Genomic DNA, 14,817 nt, shown 5'->3' with positions numbered 1-14,817 from the left:
CTGTTGGGACGGGGTGAGGGTGGTCTCGCTGGGAGGGTAGCACATAAATGGGCCTTGGAGGATGGGCAGTGTCCTTGCAGGGGGAGGCCGGGTGGGAAGCAGCACCCTGGTGGAGCTCAAACAGCTGGGAGCAGGCTGGTCTCCAAGTCCTGGGCTCCTGGACTGAAGCCTCACCCGGGTTCCCTGGGAACTGGTGCAACAGCAGGTGCCCGGGCCCCAGCTGGGAGAGGCTGTTGTTGCTGTCTAGGGGACCCCCAGGGACCTGCACTTTTAACAGGCTTCCTGGAAGGATGCAAGAGGTCGGCCACTGCACCCAGAGACTCCACCCCGGAGATGTCCATTCCACTGCAGGGTTCCCCTCTGTGCCACACACAGAGCCAACTGCCTTCCTTACCCAGTGGAGAGAACCCGACACCCCCAACAAACCTGGGGGTCTATTTCACCACACGGGCTGATCTTATTTGTACAGCCACACATTTCCTGCTACGAAAGACACAGTCTTGGGACGCCTGGATGGCTCAGCGGTTGAGCATCTGCCTTTGGCTCAGGGTGTGATCCTGAAGTCCTGGGATCGAGTCCCACATCAGGCTCCATGCATGGAGCCCGCTTCTCCCTCTGCCTATGTCTCTGCCTCTCTCTCTGTGTCTCTCATGAAAAATAAACTTTAAAAATCTTAAAAAAAAAAAAAGAAGAAAAGAAGAAAGAAAGAAAAAAGAAGAAAGAAAGAAAGAAGGAAGGAAGAAAGAAGAAAGAAAGAAAGAAAGAAAGAAAGAAAGAAAGAAAGAAAGAAAGAAAGAAAGAAAGAAAGAAAAAGAAAGAAAAAAAGAGAAAGAAGAAAGAAACAGTCTTACGGAGGCGACCCGAAAGAAGAAAGAAAGAAAGAAAGAAAGAAAGAAAGAAAGAAAGAAGAAAGAAAGAAAGAAAGAAAGAAAGAAAGAAAGAAAGAAAGAAAGAAAGAAAGAAAGAAAGAAAGAAAGAAAGAAAGAAAGAAAGAAAGAAAGAAGAAGAAAGGAGAAAAAGAAAGAAAAAAAGAGAAAGAAGAAAGAAACAGTCTTACGGAGGCGACCCAGCAGGGGCGAGCGAGCCGCTTGTTGTGATGCAGAGCCCACCCCTTCCCGCTAGGGGGCGAGGTCGGCCTCAAAAATGGGAACCGGGCTTTCCCCGCAGAAACCAAAAACTGAGTTTTCCTTGCTTGGTAGTTGAAAGTGAACTTTTGTACATCCTGGGTGAGGTGCTGCTGGTCCTTTGAACATCCACAGCCGTCCTATCCTATCATAACCTCTCGGAACTCGGGAAGCTTGAGTCTTGAGACAAAAAAAAATTCTTAAGACGATCTTACAAGCTCTTCCCTTCCCAAGAACTTCTCTTAGACTAGGATTTTAAAACCCAAAGTCACAAGGCCCAACGCAGTGACCGTGAGTGCTGGTCAACGTAACCTGCTGTGTGTTGCATCCATGACTACCCCTCTGTTTGCCTCTCAACACCCACCCTCTGGCTCACCTTCCCAGGCCCTCCCCTCCAGGAGGGATGGACAGGAGTCCCTCTGTGCGCAGCAACTCCTTGAAGTCTTGAAGACAGACAAGAGTTTGGGTCCTAGCTCTGCCCTTTGCTTGCTGTGTAGCCTTAGGCAAGTCACCTACCCTCTCTGAGCCCCAGAGCCTACTCTGAAGTTGGCAAGAAATCCTATGGTTAAGTGTTAAATAAGTGGATGTGTAGTTTACAAAGCACCTAACACACAGCAGGAGGTGATCACGATTTATTCTTCCTTGAATATGCCCCTGGTTCCCATGGGGGCATGGTTCCGAGTCATTTACTACTTGTTGAAGGTTAGGATGGACACTGTGTGATGTTGGGCACGTTTCTTTCCTTCTCTGGGCCTACTTTCCCTACTACAAAATGAAAAGGTTAAACTAGGTGCTCTCGGAGGACCTTTCCAGCTGCAAGCTTTGAGTCCTCTGATTCCAGGAGGGGAGGAGAACGGAAATGGGTGGCGGAGCCTGTGGCCCAGGAGAAGGAGGGCCTGGCAAGAAATGAACCCTCTTACTTTGCTGCAGGCTCATTGGAATGAGAAAGGATTAGACAAAGTAAGAGGTACTTTTTCCTTCTCGCCTCTTTAGAGGGTTTTGCCTCCTGGAGGCTGGTGCATCTGTGGGGCCAGAGAGGAGAAAGGAACTTTTTGCTCTTGCAAGCTTAGGCTGGGAAGGGGAAGTGCTGGGGGCTGCTGAGCTGCTGGGGAGGTTGGGGGGACTCCCCATGGACTGGGTGGGGGATGTCCCAAACTCCATTTGCACACAGGCTGTTGGATGTGGTGGAGGCTGGTCCACAGACCCTGAGGCCGGGAGAGTGGGGCAGGGAGGGGCAGCCTCTCCTGAAGGAGGCAGAGAGGGAGAAACCCCTGGGAGGGACTCCTCGGGGGTGCGGCGCTGCCCACAGAACTTTCTGCAGAGATGCAATGTCCTGTATCTGCCCTGTGCAATCCGGTAGCCACTCACCATGTGTGGCCACTTGAGTCCTTGAAATGTGGCTAGTGGGGCTGAGAAATTGAGTTTTTAATTTTATTTCATCTTAATGTATTTAAATTTAACTGGCCGTAAGTGCAAGTAGGAGTAGAGCACCCACTGCCCACCACGGAGGGAGGACCTGGTCCTTCCTGATTCTGGAACCCCTCCAGGTACCCCCCTTGGCCTCTCCCCGGGGCCCCAGGACTGTGGCATCAGTAGCCAGCTATGCCTGAGGCTCAGCCTGTGGCCTCCCCAAACATTTGCGGACTGCCCGGTGAAGGCCACCCCTCCAGGGCCAGGAGAAGGCACGCGGGGAGGAAGAAAGGTTCTAATGCCAGGAAAGCAAACCCAGCTCTGTATGATGGGGTGCCATGGTTACCCCACCTCTTCTACCAGCACTGATGGCTATTTCTTTTTTATTTTTTATTTATTTTATTTTTTTTACTGATGGCTATTTAAAATGAAACAAGTTAAAATGAAATAAAATTAACGGAGTTTCTCCGTCGAATTTCAAGTGCTCAGCGGGCAGCTGCCCTATTGGGCCTGGTGGATGAGGACAAAGGCTTCCGTGGCTCTACCTCAGGACCTTGAATGAGTCATGTGCCCTTTCTGCTTTCATTTTCTGACTCACTCTTTCATTCCACAAACTTCTAGTGGCCGCTGCCTTGGGTTAGGTTTTCAAAGGTGAGCAACACAGGCCCTACCTTCATGCACCCACCGGGCGGGAGAGACAGCTGTTGATGGATGCCTGAGAGCTCTGAGGAGAGGGAGCCCAGTTCTTTGAAAGCATAAAGCAGGGAGCTGACCGAGACCTCAAGAAGGGAAGTGAAGCCCATGAAGGACCCTCCCCGGGGAAGTGATGCTTAGGCCCATAGCAGAAATCTAAGTGCAGTTAAAACAGGTTGGGCAAGGGGCACCTGGTGGCTCAGTGGGTGAAGTGTCTGCTTTTGGCTCAGATCATGATCTTGGGGTCCTGGGATAGAGCCCCACGTCGGGATCCCTGCTCAGCTAGGAGTCTGCTTCTCTCCCCTCCCCCCCCCCGCCCACAGCTTGTTCTCTCTTTCGCTCTCTCTCTCTCTCTCTCTCATCTGTCTGTCAAATAAATAAAATCTTTAAAAAATAATAAAACAGGTTGGGCAGAGAAATAAAGTAGATTAGTGGGTGCTTAGGGCTGGGGGCAGGAGGAGGCTGGGAGATGCAGGGAGACAGTTGAGGGGCACAGGATTTCTGTTTGGGGCAATGAAAATGTTCTAATATCTGATGGTGTTGGTTGCAGAACTCTGAATATGCTTAAAAAATCATTGAACACTGCATGTAATTGGGTGAATTGTGTGATACATGATATATCTCAATAAAGCTGTTATAAATGAAAAGAGGAAGAGCTGGGGTTTGGAAAAAAGCCTCGAGCCCAGATAACATGTGCGGGGGACCCTGGCACCTCTAGAAGACACAGAAGAAGTCTGAATGGCCAGTGGAGTAGCAGAAGACATGGCTGGAGTGGAGGGTGAGTCGGATTTCCAAGGGACCTGGAAGCCACAGGGGGGATTTTGGTCTTTTTCCCAGATAGCAGCCAGGGGCATTAAAGACTTATCAGCCTGGACCTGACCTGAAGAAATTGGCATTTTGAAAAAAATCATTCTAGATGATATATGGCAAAAGGAGTGGGGGTAGGGGCAGAGCAGGAACGAGCACACTTACCAGGCTTTGGTGGTGACCCAAGGAGAGGTGAGGGGGGCGTGGGCCGGGGTGAGAGCAGGAGAGGGAGGTGGAGTTATCACTGCTGCTCTGTCCAAAGGGAATGACCATCCCTTTACTGCCCTGTGTGAATGTCAACCATGGGCCAGGTCCCTGGCACCACCGAGGGGTGTCACTGTGGCCACTCGGGGGACAGAAAACTCTTCTGCTATCGCATACTGTGTGCACCCTTCTAGAAGTGGGTGCACAGGTGCACCATTTTGTCTGAAAATAACTATTTCCAAAGCACCCTGGAAAGTGGCAGTAGAGATTGGTACTGCCTTCCTGACGACAATTTGGCAGCGTATTGGAAAAAGCGTAGGATGTAAACTGCTTTGGTGGATCATCATAGTAGTGGCCCCAGGAAATCCCACCTGTCTGTGTTCGTGCCTCTTGGCCTTGCTGCTCCATCCATTGGGAGATGGTATCTATTTCTCCACCCTCCTGGATCTGAGCTGGCCCCGGGGCTTGCTTTGCAATGGAATGTGGCAGAAGGAACCTTGAATGTGTTCGGAAGTCTGCACAGAAGGTTCCTTTGGGAACCCCGAGACCAGACCATGGGGCAACCCCAAAACAGCCTGCTGGAGGCTGCTAAACCAAGTAGAAGAGAACCCAGGGCCTCGGCCCACTGGGAGCATCCAGCAGCCAGATGTGTGAATGAGGCCACTTGGAACCTCCCAGCCCAGTGGCCCCTCCAATGACTGACTCCAGAAGGGAATCACACTGCAAAAATTTTCTCCAGCCAATCCTCAGAATCACAAGAAATAATTAATTCTTTTCTTAAGCCACTAAGTTTTGGGGGCACTTTGTCACCCCACAAGAGATACTGAAATACATACCCTTTTGATGAAACAAACGCATTTTAGGTATTTATACCAAAAACAAAAACAAAAAGATAACCAATGATTTAGTTACAAAGGTGCTCTGTGAAGCATTGTTTACGATACAAAATATGAGCATGATCTTAGATTATCCAACAGCAGGAATTAGATAGAATATTATACAATCATTACAAGGTTATTATTGAGGGGCACCTGGGTGGCCCATTTGGTTGAGCAGCTGAATCCTGATTTCGGCTCTGGTCATGGGATCAAGCCCCACATTGGGCTCCACATACGGAGTCTGCTGGAGGATTCTCTGTCTACCTCTCTCTCTGCCCCTCCCTGCTGCTCACGTACTCTCTCTCTCAAATCTTTAAAAAAGTTAGTATTGAGGTATCTTAATGGCAAGATTTCCAGAATTACTATTAATTAGAAAAACAAAATTTCTAAAAGTTATCCACGATCCCATTGGATTATGTGTATTTTAATTACATTTTGAGATGAAATCGGTGGGTCTAATTGATGTGCAACTTCAATTTGATATTGTTAGATTGCTCTCGAAGATGGATGTCACAGTTTCTCTTCCCACCAGCAGTGATGAGCCTTTCTGCTTCTCCGTGTCCCGGTCACGTCTCCCGGCCACCTGCTGACACACGTGAGAGGCAGGTCTGTCCACTCTCGGAGCCGATGTAAGTTAGAGCAAAGGTAGCTCCAACCTTGACTTCACTGAACAGGATTTCCTGGTTTCTCGGCCACCCAGAGACACCTTCCCCTGACCCATTTCTCACCCAAATAAAGGGGCCTGATTTACTCCTGGACTCCCTTCCAGAGAAGGAACATTCAGGTGCATCATGAAAAACCAGCAGGAAGCCAGGCGTCATGCCAGTGGGATGGGACTGCGGCTGGCAGCGGGGGAGTTGTCATGTGTCGACCCGGCACACCAGAAAAGGCTCAGTGAGTCTCGAACACAGTGATTAACTTCTCTTTAATCTCTGCATCACTGAGCAGCCCGGCCAACTGCTTAGCTTCCCCGGCAAGCTCTGCATGAGTCACTGATGTCTTACTGTGGATGTCCTACTGTGGCCTGAGCACATTGCATTTCAGGCAGGTGTGACTGTTCCTTTATGTGCCCTTGAGATACCCAGGGAATGAATAATGCCTGCTGTTCCCCTCCGACACTAACTAAATATTGAATCGACAATGCCTTTTTTTTTTTTAAAACAAAATAATATTGCTCTGGAGTCTTTTTTCTGCTCCATTTCTTTTCTTTTTTCCTGGCCACTGAATCAAGGCTGACAGTCCCTGGGATGTGGGGCAGCTCCTTAAGTAATAGGAAGTTTATTGACTCATGGGTTAATTGAGAAAATCATTTACCAAACCATATGTGGGCATGCTGTGCTAGCAACCCTTGAACTGCCATAAAGACTGGGACCCAGCTGTGGCCTGCTTAGCTCTTTCTTCTAATGTGGGTCAGTCCTTGAACTAGGACAGTCTGCAGGTGTTCCCTTTGTGCTCAGATAGACACTCAACTCTTAGCCCTCGAAAGAAAGAAGTCAGAACAAAGGCCTGCTTGGGCATGTTGGGGCACAGAAATTGGGGAGAGAAAACCCAAACCTTTATCGTGTAGCAGCTGCCTTGTACTCCTCTGACCGTATTATACAATCTGTTACATTCAATTAGAATCACAGAGATCCTGCCTCCCTTCCCTACGACGCTCTAGCTGTGTGTCTTTCAGCAAATCGCCTAACCTCTCTGAGCCTCTGTTTCTCATCCTCTCGGGGCCATTGTGAAGACGAAATGAGGTGAGGAATGGGGATGTGCGGTAGGCAGAATAATGACCCCAGACACACCCAGGTCCCAGGCTCCAGAACCTGTGAGCGTTCCCTCGTGTGGCAAGAGGGTGTGATTAAATTAAGGATTTTGAGCTGGGAGGGGATTATCCTGGATTCTCTGGGTTGATCCGGGATAATCACGGGGATCCTTCTAAGAGGGAGGCAGCAGAGGGGATGAGGCCATATAAGCAGAGACTGGAGGGATGTGACCCCGAGCCACGGAATGTCAGCACTTTCTGGAAGCTATGGGAGGCCAGGGACAGATTCGCCTCCAGGGCCCCTCCAACACCTTGACTCAGTGACACCTGAGCCCAGTGGGACGGATTTCACACTCTCGGCTTCCAGAACTGTAAGAGAATGTGTTTTAGGCCACTAAGTCGTGGTCATGTGTTACAGCAGCCAGGAGAAACTAATACGGGATGATGTGTGAATATAAAATCCTGCACACGTGGACAGATTTGCTGCGAGGTAGCCGGAGCCAGGTGAGGACAAAACGCAGAGGGTGTGCCTGACGAGCCAGCAAGGTGTCAGCCCGCAGGTGTCTATTTGCAGGGAGGGGAAGTGCCTCCACAAGGCCGTGCGTGGCTGTGTGGCTGGACTGATGTCTGCAGCCTAACCCTGACTGGTCACCCGGATTTAAGCGCCCATCCAGGGGCCAGAGACTCTGGACAGAGCCCAAGGAATTGTTTTCCAAGGGACTCAGACAGCATCATGGATAGAAACTGAGCTGCTTTGGGGCTTGGTGACAAGGCAGGAGATGGGGGGGGGGGGTAAGGAGTAGCTCCCTAAATTCTGTATGCAGCATGGCGTGGCTGTAGTTCAACATGTTGTTGCCTGGCGTGTTCTGACACTCAAGGCTGCATCTCAGGACCACTGGCCCACCTCAGCCTTGACCTGGACAGTGGGGAAATGCCCCCTCTTGGGATTTTGCAGGCAGCTGGTGTCACTAAGAGATTCAAGCCAGGGATGTCTGGGTGGCTCAGCGGTTGAGCGGCTTAGGGTGTGATCCTGGAGTCCTGGGATCGAGTCCCACATCGGGCTCCCTGCATGGAGCCTGCTTCTCTTTCTGCCTCTCTCTCTCTGTGTCTCTCATGAATAAATAAAATCTTTTTTAAAAAAAAAAGATTCAAACCAAAGACCTAACATTTCCCCTGAAACTCCCCCAAAGGAATAATGCAATGAGCCCTTTTGGGAGATTGGGTGTTGGGACGAATGTGTGAGGTGCCTACCCACTGAGGAGGCCTTGGGACCCTCAGGCCCCTGCAAGGCCTGCCTGTGGGCATCCAGCAAAGCTGCTCTCCAGGACAGCTGTTCCCTGGATAACCCGCTGACCTATTTCAGAGCCACCCTTCCACTCCTAGTCCACGCCTCGTAGTTGGTAACGTGGCCTACGACTGGAACTCAAGTATGGCTCTCTGGGGATTCCTCTTCTGTCACGTGTATTCTGAGTCCACCTGGAGAGGCGTCAGTGTGACAACCAGGCAAGATGCTGGGTGTCACGGGGCTCCTCACACTCCGGGGATCTTGGAGAGTTTTGTTAACCCAGTAGCACCCTAGCGGATTGCAAAGGCGCTGTGACCTGGGGGCTGCCTTTTGCCCGGGGATTCGGTCAGCAGATCCTGAGTGGATGGGCCTCCGGCCTCGTCTATTGTCAGGGGACACTCACCTGCTTGGCTGTGCTCCTCGGCGGCCAGCCTGGGCACGCACCTCCTCTCTCTCCTGATCTGCAATCCCACCTTTCCTCCTGCCCCACCACAGCCCACAATCTACACGGCAGGCCAAACAACCCAAGAGGGGTATAAATCAGACCAGCTCAATCCTCCATGGCTGTAAAGCCCTCACTTGCATCCCAAATAGGACTTGGAAATAGATTTAGCAACAAAAATACAAGGTGTCCAGTTAAATCTGAATTCTGAATAAATGCATAATTTTTTTTTAGTATAAGCATGTCTCAAAATGAATCTGAAATTCAAATTTAACTGGGCATGCCGTATTTTATACAGCAACCCTCACTGAATACAAAGAATGCAATCTTGACTCTTCACCTCGAGGGACAGGATCCTGGGGGCCCCCCACGTTTGCCTACCTTGGGGACCTCGTATTATGTCCTCGCTCACTCCACATGCCCATCACATTAGGCTTCCTCCCTCTACGTAAACACAGTGAAGACTTTCCCTACTCTGAGCCTTTGTACGTTCTGTTCCTCTGCCTGGAACAGTCTTCCCAGATCCTCACACAGATGGCCTCTGCTTATCACTCCGGTCTCAGCTCCCACTCACCCCCTTGGGGTGGCTTCCCCCAACCCGTCCAGGTGCTCTCTGCTGCATATTTTCTTCCTGCCGTGCACCTAAGTTCACTGCTCACTGGTCTGGAAAATCTCACAAGCTAGCCAAGTGAAAAGGCACAGGAAGCCCATGAAGTGATTTTCCATCAGGATGGCCTGAGTGAGGGTCAGTGGAAAGCTCTGGAAGTCAACCTAGTTCTCCTGCCACACTTCTGTTTACTCTTCTCTTGGGGTGCTGGAGAGACAGGGGTAGGAGAGTGAGGAAGAAGCAGGAGAGGCTGCTCCTCTGAGTCCTCTTCCTGCTACCTTCTCCCTCCTGGTCCTGTTTCGTAGCATCCTTCTGCTGGGCCTCTGCGCTGCCTGTGATCTCTTCTGAAGCCTGGCTCCTCTGGCCAAGTGTCAAGATACTTCGGAAAGTTCCTCCTGGTCCCCTGGTGTTTAGGAAAATCTCACAAAAGTGTCTTAGCCTTGCGGTAAGCCTACCCCCCTGGACACCTTTCTCAGAACAGGATGTCCTGAATCATTCTAGAATTTCAAGATCTGTAGTACCATGAAGGGGATGAGGGGCGGAGAGGAGCCAGAGAAACACTTTACGTAGGGACATCTCCTTCTGGAAGTCAACAGCCAGTGCTCAAAATCCCAAATGTTGTTGATCTTCGCGTATCTCCAAGGCCTTCAGACGTAATGCTTGGCTGTGGTGGAACCAGTTTTTATTTTTGTCTCCCCAATCCACCTCAGACTGGCACTTCTATAAAATACAATTCTGAATGAATGACTAGAAAAACAAAGACTTACAAAATACAACCTCCACGACTGTGCATTCGTATGTTGCAACATCAAAATGCCATGTGCACTTCTAAATGCTGACTGTCCCTTCTGTACATATCCCACTGAGGAGGGTGATAAATGTCTGTGCACGGAGCACACTTAGAGTACACGGTACAGGTCAATGATCAGCTCAGTTAAGGTAAGAATCCTGAAAGTGTTCTTTGTTCTTTGGTATGTGAATCTACGGCCAGAGACTTTCTCAGTCAACAAAAGGAAAGCAGCCTTGATGGTTTATTATTCACTCAGGCCTCGTTATGGGGGAAAGGGAACTTTCTCCAACAGCTGAAGGATCCCCAAAGCCCCCATCTCTCTGGCAGGAGACAGAGGTGGCTTTGCTTGGTTTGGTTATTCAGAACTGCCAAGAAAGGGAGGAAGCAGCAACTCACACCTTGAGGGGAACTGGAGGTGGGTTTGGTTCAGAGATGGTGAGGATGGGCCTTGTCTACTCCCCCATCTGCAGGGAAGCTGGTTCAAGTAAAGGAGTCTTTGAGCCACATTTGCTTTAAGATTCTGTTGGGATGAATGCGCCAAAGTCAAAGTCATGACCACTCTTACAAGAAAACCCAGCGGGAGTAAACCTAAACTTACAAAGTGGTTATTGGTCATTAGGATGGCTCAAGTGTTTCCTATGTGTCATGCACAGTGCTGAGAGCTCTCAAGGGCTTATCCCCATTATCCTATTAGGTTTTTCCCGTCATTATAATGGTCACTTTACAGATCAAGGATCTGGCTGGAAGGAGCCAGAGTGCCCTGCCCAGGAGGTGCAGCTGGTGAATGGCAGAGCTGGGATTTGAACACAGACCGTCTGACTTCAAAGCACCTTTTCTCAGTGCATCACGTCACCTTCTAGATCCATTAGAGAGATTAATTACGACTTTGTGGGAAAAGATTCCCGGGCGCGAGCCTCCCCAGAGTCAACGGTAACTTCTGTGCGTGTCCCTGTGATGCTAGGGTGAGAACAGAACCACATTTTGAGCAGTGGTTCTCAAACTCCAGTGTGCCAGCAGCAGATTCACCCAGGGGGCTGCTTATAACACAGTGCTGGGCTCTTCCCCGCCAACAGTGGGATTCAGGGAGGTGAGAACAGAGGATTTGCATTCCTAACAGGCAGCAGGTGATGCTGAGGCTCCCCATTGGAGAGACAGGTGGGTCTAAGTGCTGACATGTTGTCTGAATAGGGGGATTGTTCCCTCGGTGAGGCATACTGGGGAGGCGGGAGGCCAGTGACATCTGTCCACTCCAGGGGCTTCCCACCACCCCTTTCTTCTTGAGGACTTGCCTTTTATTCTAAAGCACCAGACAGGGGATCCCTGGGTGGCCCAGCTGGAGTCCTGGGATCGAGTCCCATGTCAGGCTCCCTGCATGGAGCCTGCTTCTCCCTCTGCCTGTGCCTCTGCCTCTCTCTCTCATTCTCTCTGTGGGTGTGTCTCTCATCTCTCATGAATAAATAAATAAAATCTTAAAAAAAAAAAAAGCACCAGACAGTCTAATTGAGCCCAGTCCTAACAGTGAGCTTGGGAGTAACAAGGCTCAAGAGCATATGGCCTCATTGGAGAAATTGCACAACGGCGCCCTGGCCAGTGGCAGACACACCATAGGTGTTTGCTAAATGCCCAGGTCGATTCTCCCCAGTTGACAAATCCTGTGACTTCCAGTGTATCGCCTGGGTGGGAGGAAGAATCGGTGATACTTTTCTTCCTCCCCGATCACCTTGCTTAAGTATCTTCAGAATTGGAGATGTACTGGCCCAGCCCAGAAGTGACAAGGGGAGGCAATCAGAAAATGAGCATCCAAAAGGAAATGGAAATTTCATGCCAGGAAGTCATGAAATCCATTCAACACCCCTTCTGCTCAGAGAGGCTGTCAATGCACTGGAACCAGTTCCGCACGGAGTGGGTGCACACTGCATTCTGTCCCGCACTAACTCCGGCGACAGCCTGAAACGTGACCTGCTTCTGTGGGCTGGGGCCAACATGAGAGGCGGGACGGGCAGGACTATTTTAAGATCATCTTGGGCTCAATCTGGCTTTCAGAGGTTCCACTCCCTGACACATCAAAATGAAAACTCAGCCCATTCCACGTTAAAGAGAGTCAATTTTCCTGTAAATTGCAAAAGGGCTCTTACAATTTTACCTTTGAAATTCCTTGGCTATGCAAAGCATTTAACGTATAATAACTGCCTATAATTTCTTAGCAATCGTGTATATCTGGAAACTTTTTGTGAAGTGAAAGAACTCTAGTCTGTTATTTTTCAATGTCATGAAATTCAAACTCTCAACTTCACAACTAAGTTGACAAAATATTTCATTTTATGTGGACATTTGACCAAACATTTGTTAATGATAATATTGTCATTTTCTTATTTTTGAGCTAATAGACTTTTTTCTTGGTTTTAATTGTCTTCAAAGGCTCATAGGTCCAGGTGCTGTCTTTTTTGCACCTGGAAATATGCCATTTTTTGCACCTGGTAATATGCCATTTCATAGGCTTTTGGACAGTTCTTTCCACAAGCAACTGTCCTGGGTGCCTCTCCTGTGAATATCTGCATGGCTCATTCATTCACCTCCTCCAAGTGTGTACACACGTCACCTTCTCCAAGAGGCCAACCCTGACCACACCCTCCCTTCCTTGACATCACTAATTCCTTTTACTTGAAGTGACTTTGTCATCTTTAATGTACCATATAATTACTCATTTATTATGTCCATTGTTCATTATCTGTCCCTCCCACCCCACCTCCACCTACCCCACCTAAGTTGGGGGGGGGTAGGTCTTTTAAAGTTTAAAAGAACTAGAACTGGATCTTTGTTTTTTCACTGATATATCCCAAGTATCTAGAAGAGATACTCTATAAATACCTGTTGAATAAAAATATGCAACAGGGGCACCTGAGTGCCTCAGTCATTAAGCCTCTGTCTTTGGCTCTGGTCATGATCTCAGGGTCCCGATATCAAGCCCCACATTGGACTCCCAGCTCAGTGGGGAGCCTGTTCCTCCCTCTCCAACTCCCCCTGCTATGCTCTCTCTGTGTCAAATAAATAAAATCTTAAAAAAAAAAGAGAGAGAGAGATTTATTTATTTATTTTAGAGGGGGCAGGGAGGGGCAGAGGGAGAGAGAATCCTCAAGCAGACTCCCCACTGAGTACGGAGCCCAATGAAGCCCAATGAAGCCCAATGAAGCCCAATGCTAGGTTCTATCTCATAGCCCTGAGATCATGACCTGAGTTGAAATCGAGTTAGATGCTTAACTGACTGAGCTACCAAGGGGCTCCAAAGTCTTTCTATAAAAACCAAAACCCTTCAAAACTTGCTTACCTCTTGGCTGGTATTCCACAGTGTGCAATTTATTAACAGGACAAAGTACATAAAGATATTTAAATATGATTTTTCAGTCTAGCACTATTTATTAGGAAAAGCTGGGTAATAGTCAAATCGTCCATTAATAGGGGATTGCACAAGCAAATTACAGGCCATCCATTCAACAGAACCTGATGAGGTAGGTCTGCACTTATGGACATGGGAAAAGATGTACAGGTCATGTTGCTGAGTTAAAAAAAGAAAAAGAAAAAAAAAGGACATAGACATGCTTTTCTGTGTCCTTCCCACTAAGCATAGAGAAAAACCCTGAATATGAGATATAAAATAAACATGAGCAGATTTTGTATGGTGGAGAGAAGACAAACAGGCTAGAGACCTCAGGAGCCACATGAATTCCCTGGTCTTGTTTAATTTATTCAGGGTTTTAAAGATTTTATTTCTAAGTAATCTCTATACCTGCTGTGGGGCTCGAACTTATAACCCCGACGTCAAGAGCCACGTGCTCTACCTACTAAGGCAGCCAGGTGCTCCTGTTTTATTTTTTTGTTTTTGCTTTTTGCCTCACATATTCTAGTCTGCGTATCGGAGAAGCCGGCAACTCAGAAACTCCCATGGGTGGCAGCCCAAAAAGGCCCAAGAGAAGCCTGTGCTGGAGAGCCAAAAAGCCAGGAGAGGGGCCTACTTAGCAAAATAGAAACCTCTTGAACAATGACCGCTCCACTTGAGCCCAACATCCCAGAAAAACCTGCAGCCTCACCTCCACTCCAGCCCGCAGAGGCTAAGTAGAGAACTCCACTTTCTCCATCACCTGACTGCAACGAGATGCTCTAACCCCTCACTCCCGGGGGGTTGTCAGAACAGGCCAGGTGGGAAGATGGGACCTGTAGTAACAAGCCTGTCCTCCCAGTGTTGGTGCAGAACACCCAGGGAGCCTGGACTTGTCTGCCCTCCAGAAATTGCAAGGTACCTGTAGCCCTGTCCTCACTGGGGCAGTGTCAGGGGAGGCATAGTGGGACGCTAAGACTTTTACTGCTGCTTGGTAGTAACAAGGCCACCTCCCTACCTCAGTGTTAGTAGAGACAACGTGGGAAGCAAAACGAGCATCCCTGCCCCTTACAGCCAGAGTGGTATCGGCTGAGGCCTAAAGGAGAGCTAGAACTTCCAGCCCTGCCTGGCAATAGCAGGAACACTTCCTGCTCTGGTGTTCGTGAGACCAAGTAGAGAGCCTGGAATGTCATCCCTATGCAGAAGTAACAAGGTGGCCTCTTGCCACTTCCCAGGGTGGCATCACAGAAGGCCTGCTAAATCACGAGAGTGAAACATGATTCACTCCAGAATATCCTATGTCCAGGTTTTAAAAATCACTCCTCAGGGCAGCCCGGGTGGCTGGTTTAGCACCTGTCTTCGGCCCAGGGCCTGATCCTGGAGACCCAGGATCAAGTCCCAACTTGGGCTCCCTGCGTGGAGCCTGCTTCTCCCTCTGCCTGTGTCTCTGCCTC

The 14,817-nt window shown here is 49.2% G+C and overlaps 1 protein-coding gene across 3 annotated transcripts in view; it reads left to right on the top strand.

The window, feature by feature from the left end:
* The window catches only part of BTBD16 (BTB domain containing 16), a 54,770-nt gene extending 46,777 nt beyond the window's left edge, over positions 1–7,993 (top strand). The window contains exon 16 of one of the 3 annotated variants that reach the window (XM_072805032.1): positions 5,607–7,993. In XM_072805032.1, the coding sequence (XP_072661133.1) occupies positions 5,607–5,654 (48 nt within the window). In that variant the 3' untranslated portion in view covers positions 5,655–7,993. Of the gene's footprint in view, positions 1–3,858; positions 3,883–5,606 lie in introns of those variants that run through there. The other 2 variants (XM_072805028.1, XM_072805031.1) reach the window with 2 other exon arrangements.
* Positions 7,994–14,817: the final 6,824 nt, after the last annotated feature.

This window comes from Canis lupus, chromosome 29 (assembly GCF_048164855.1).
Source record: "Canis lupus baileyi chromosome 29, mCanLup2.hap1, whole genome shotgun sequence".
Taxonomy (NCBI): domain Eukaryota; kingdom Metazoa; phylum Chordata; class Mammalia; order Carnivora; family Canidae; genus Canis; species Canis lupus.
The sequence above is the reverse complement of the archived record's forward strand: the minus strand, read 5'-3'. Positions and strand labels throughout refer to the sequence as shown.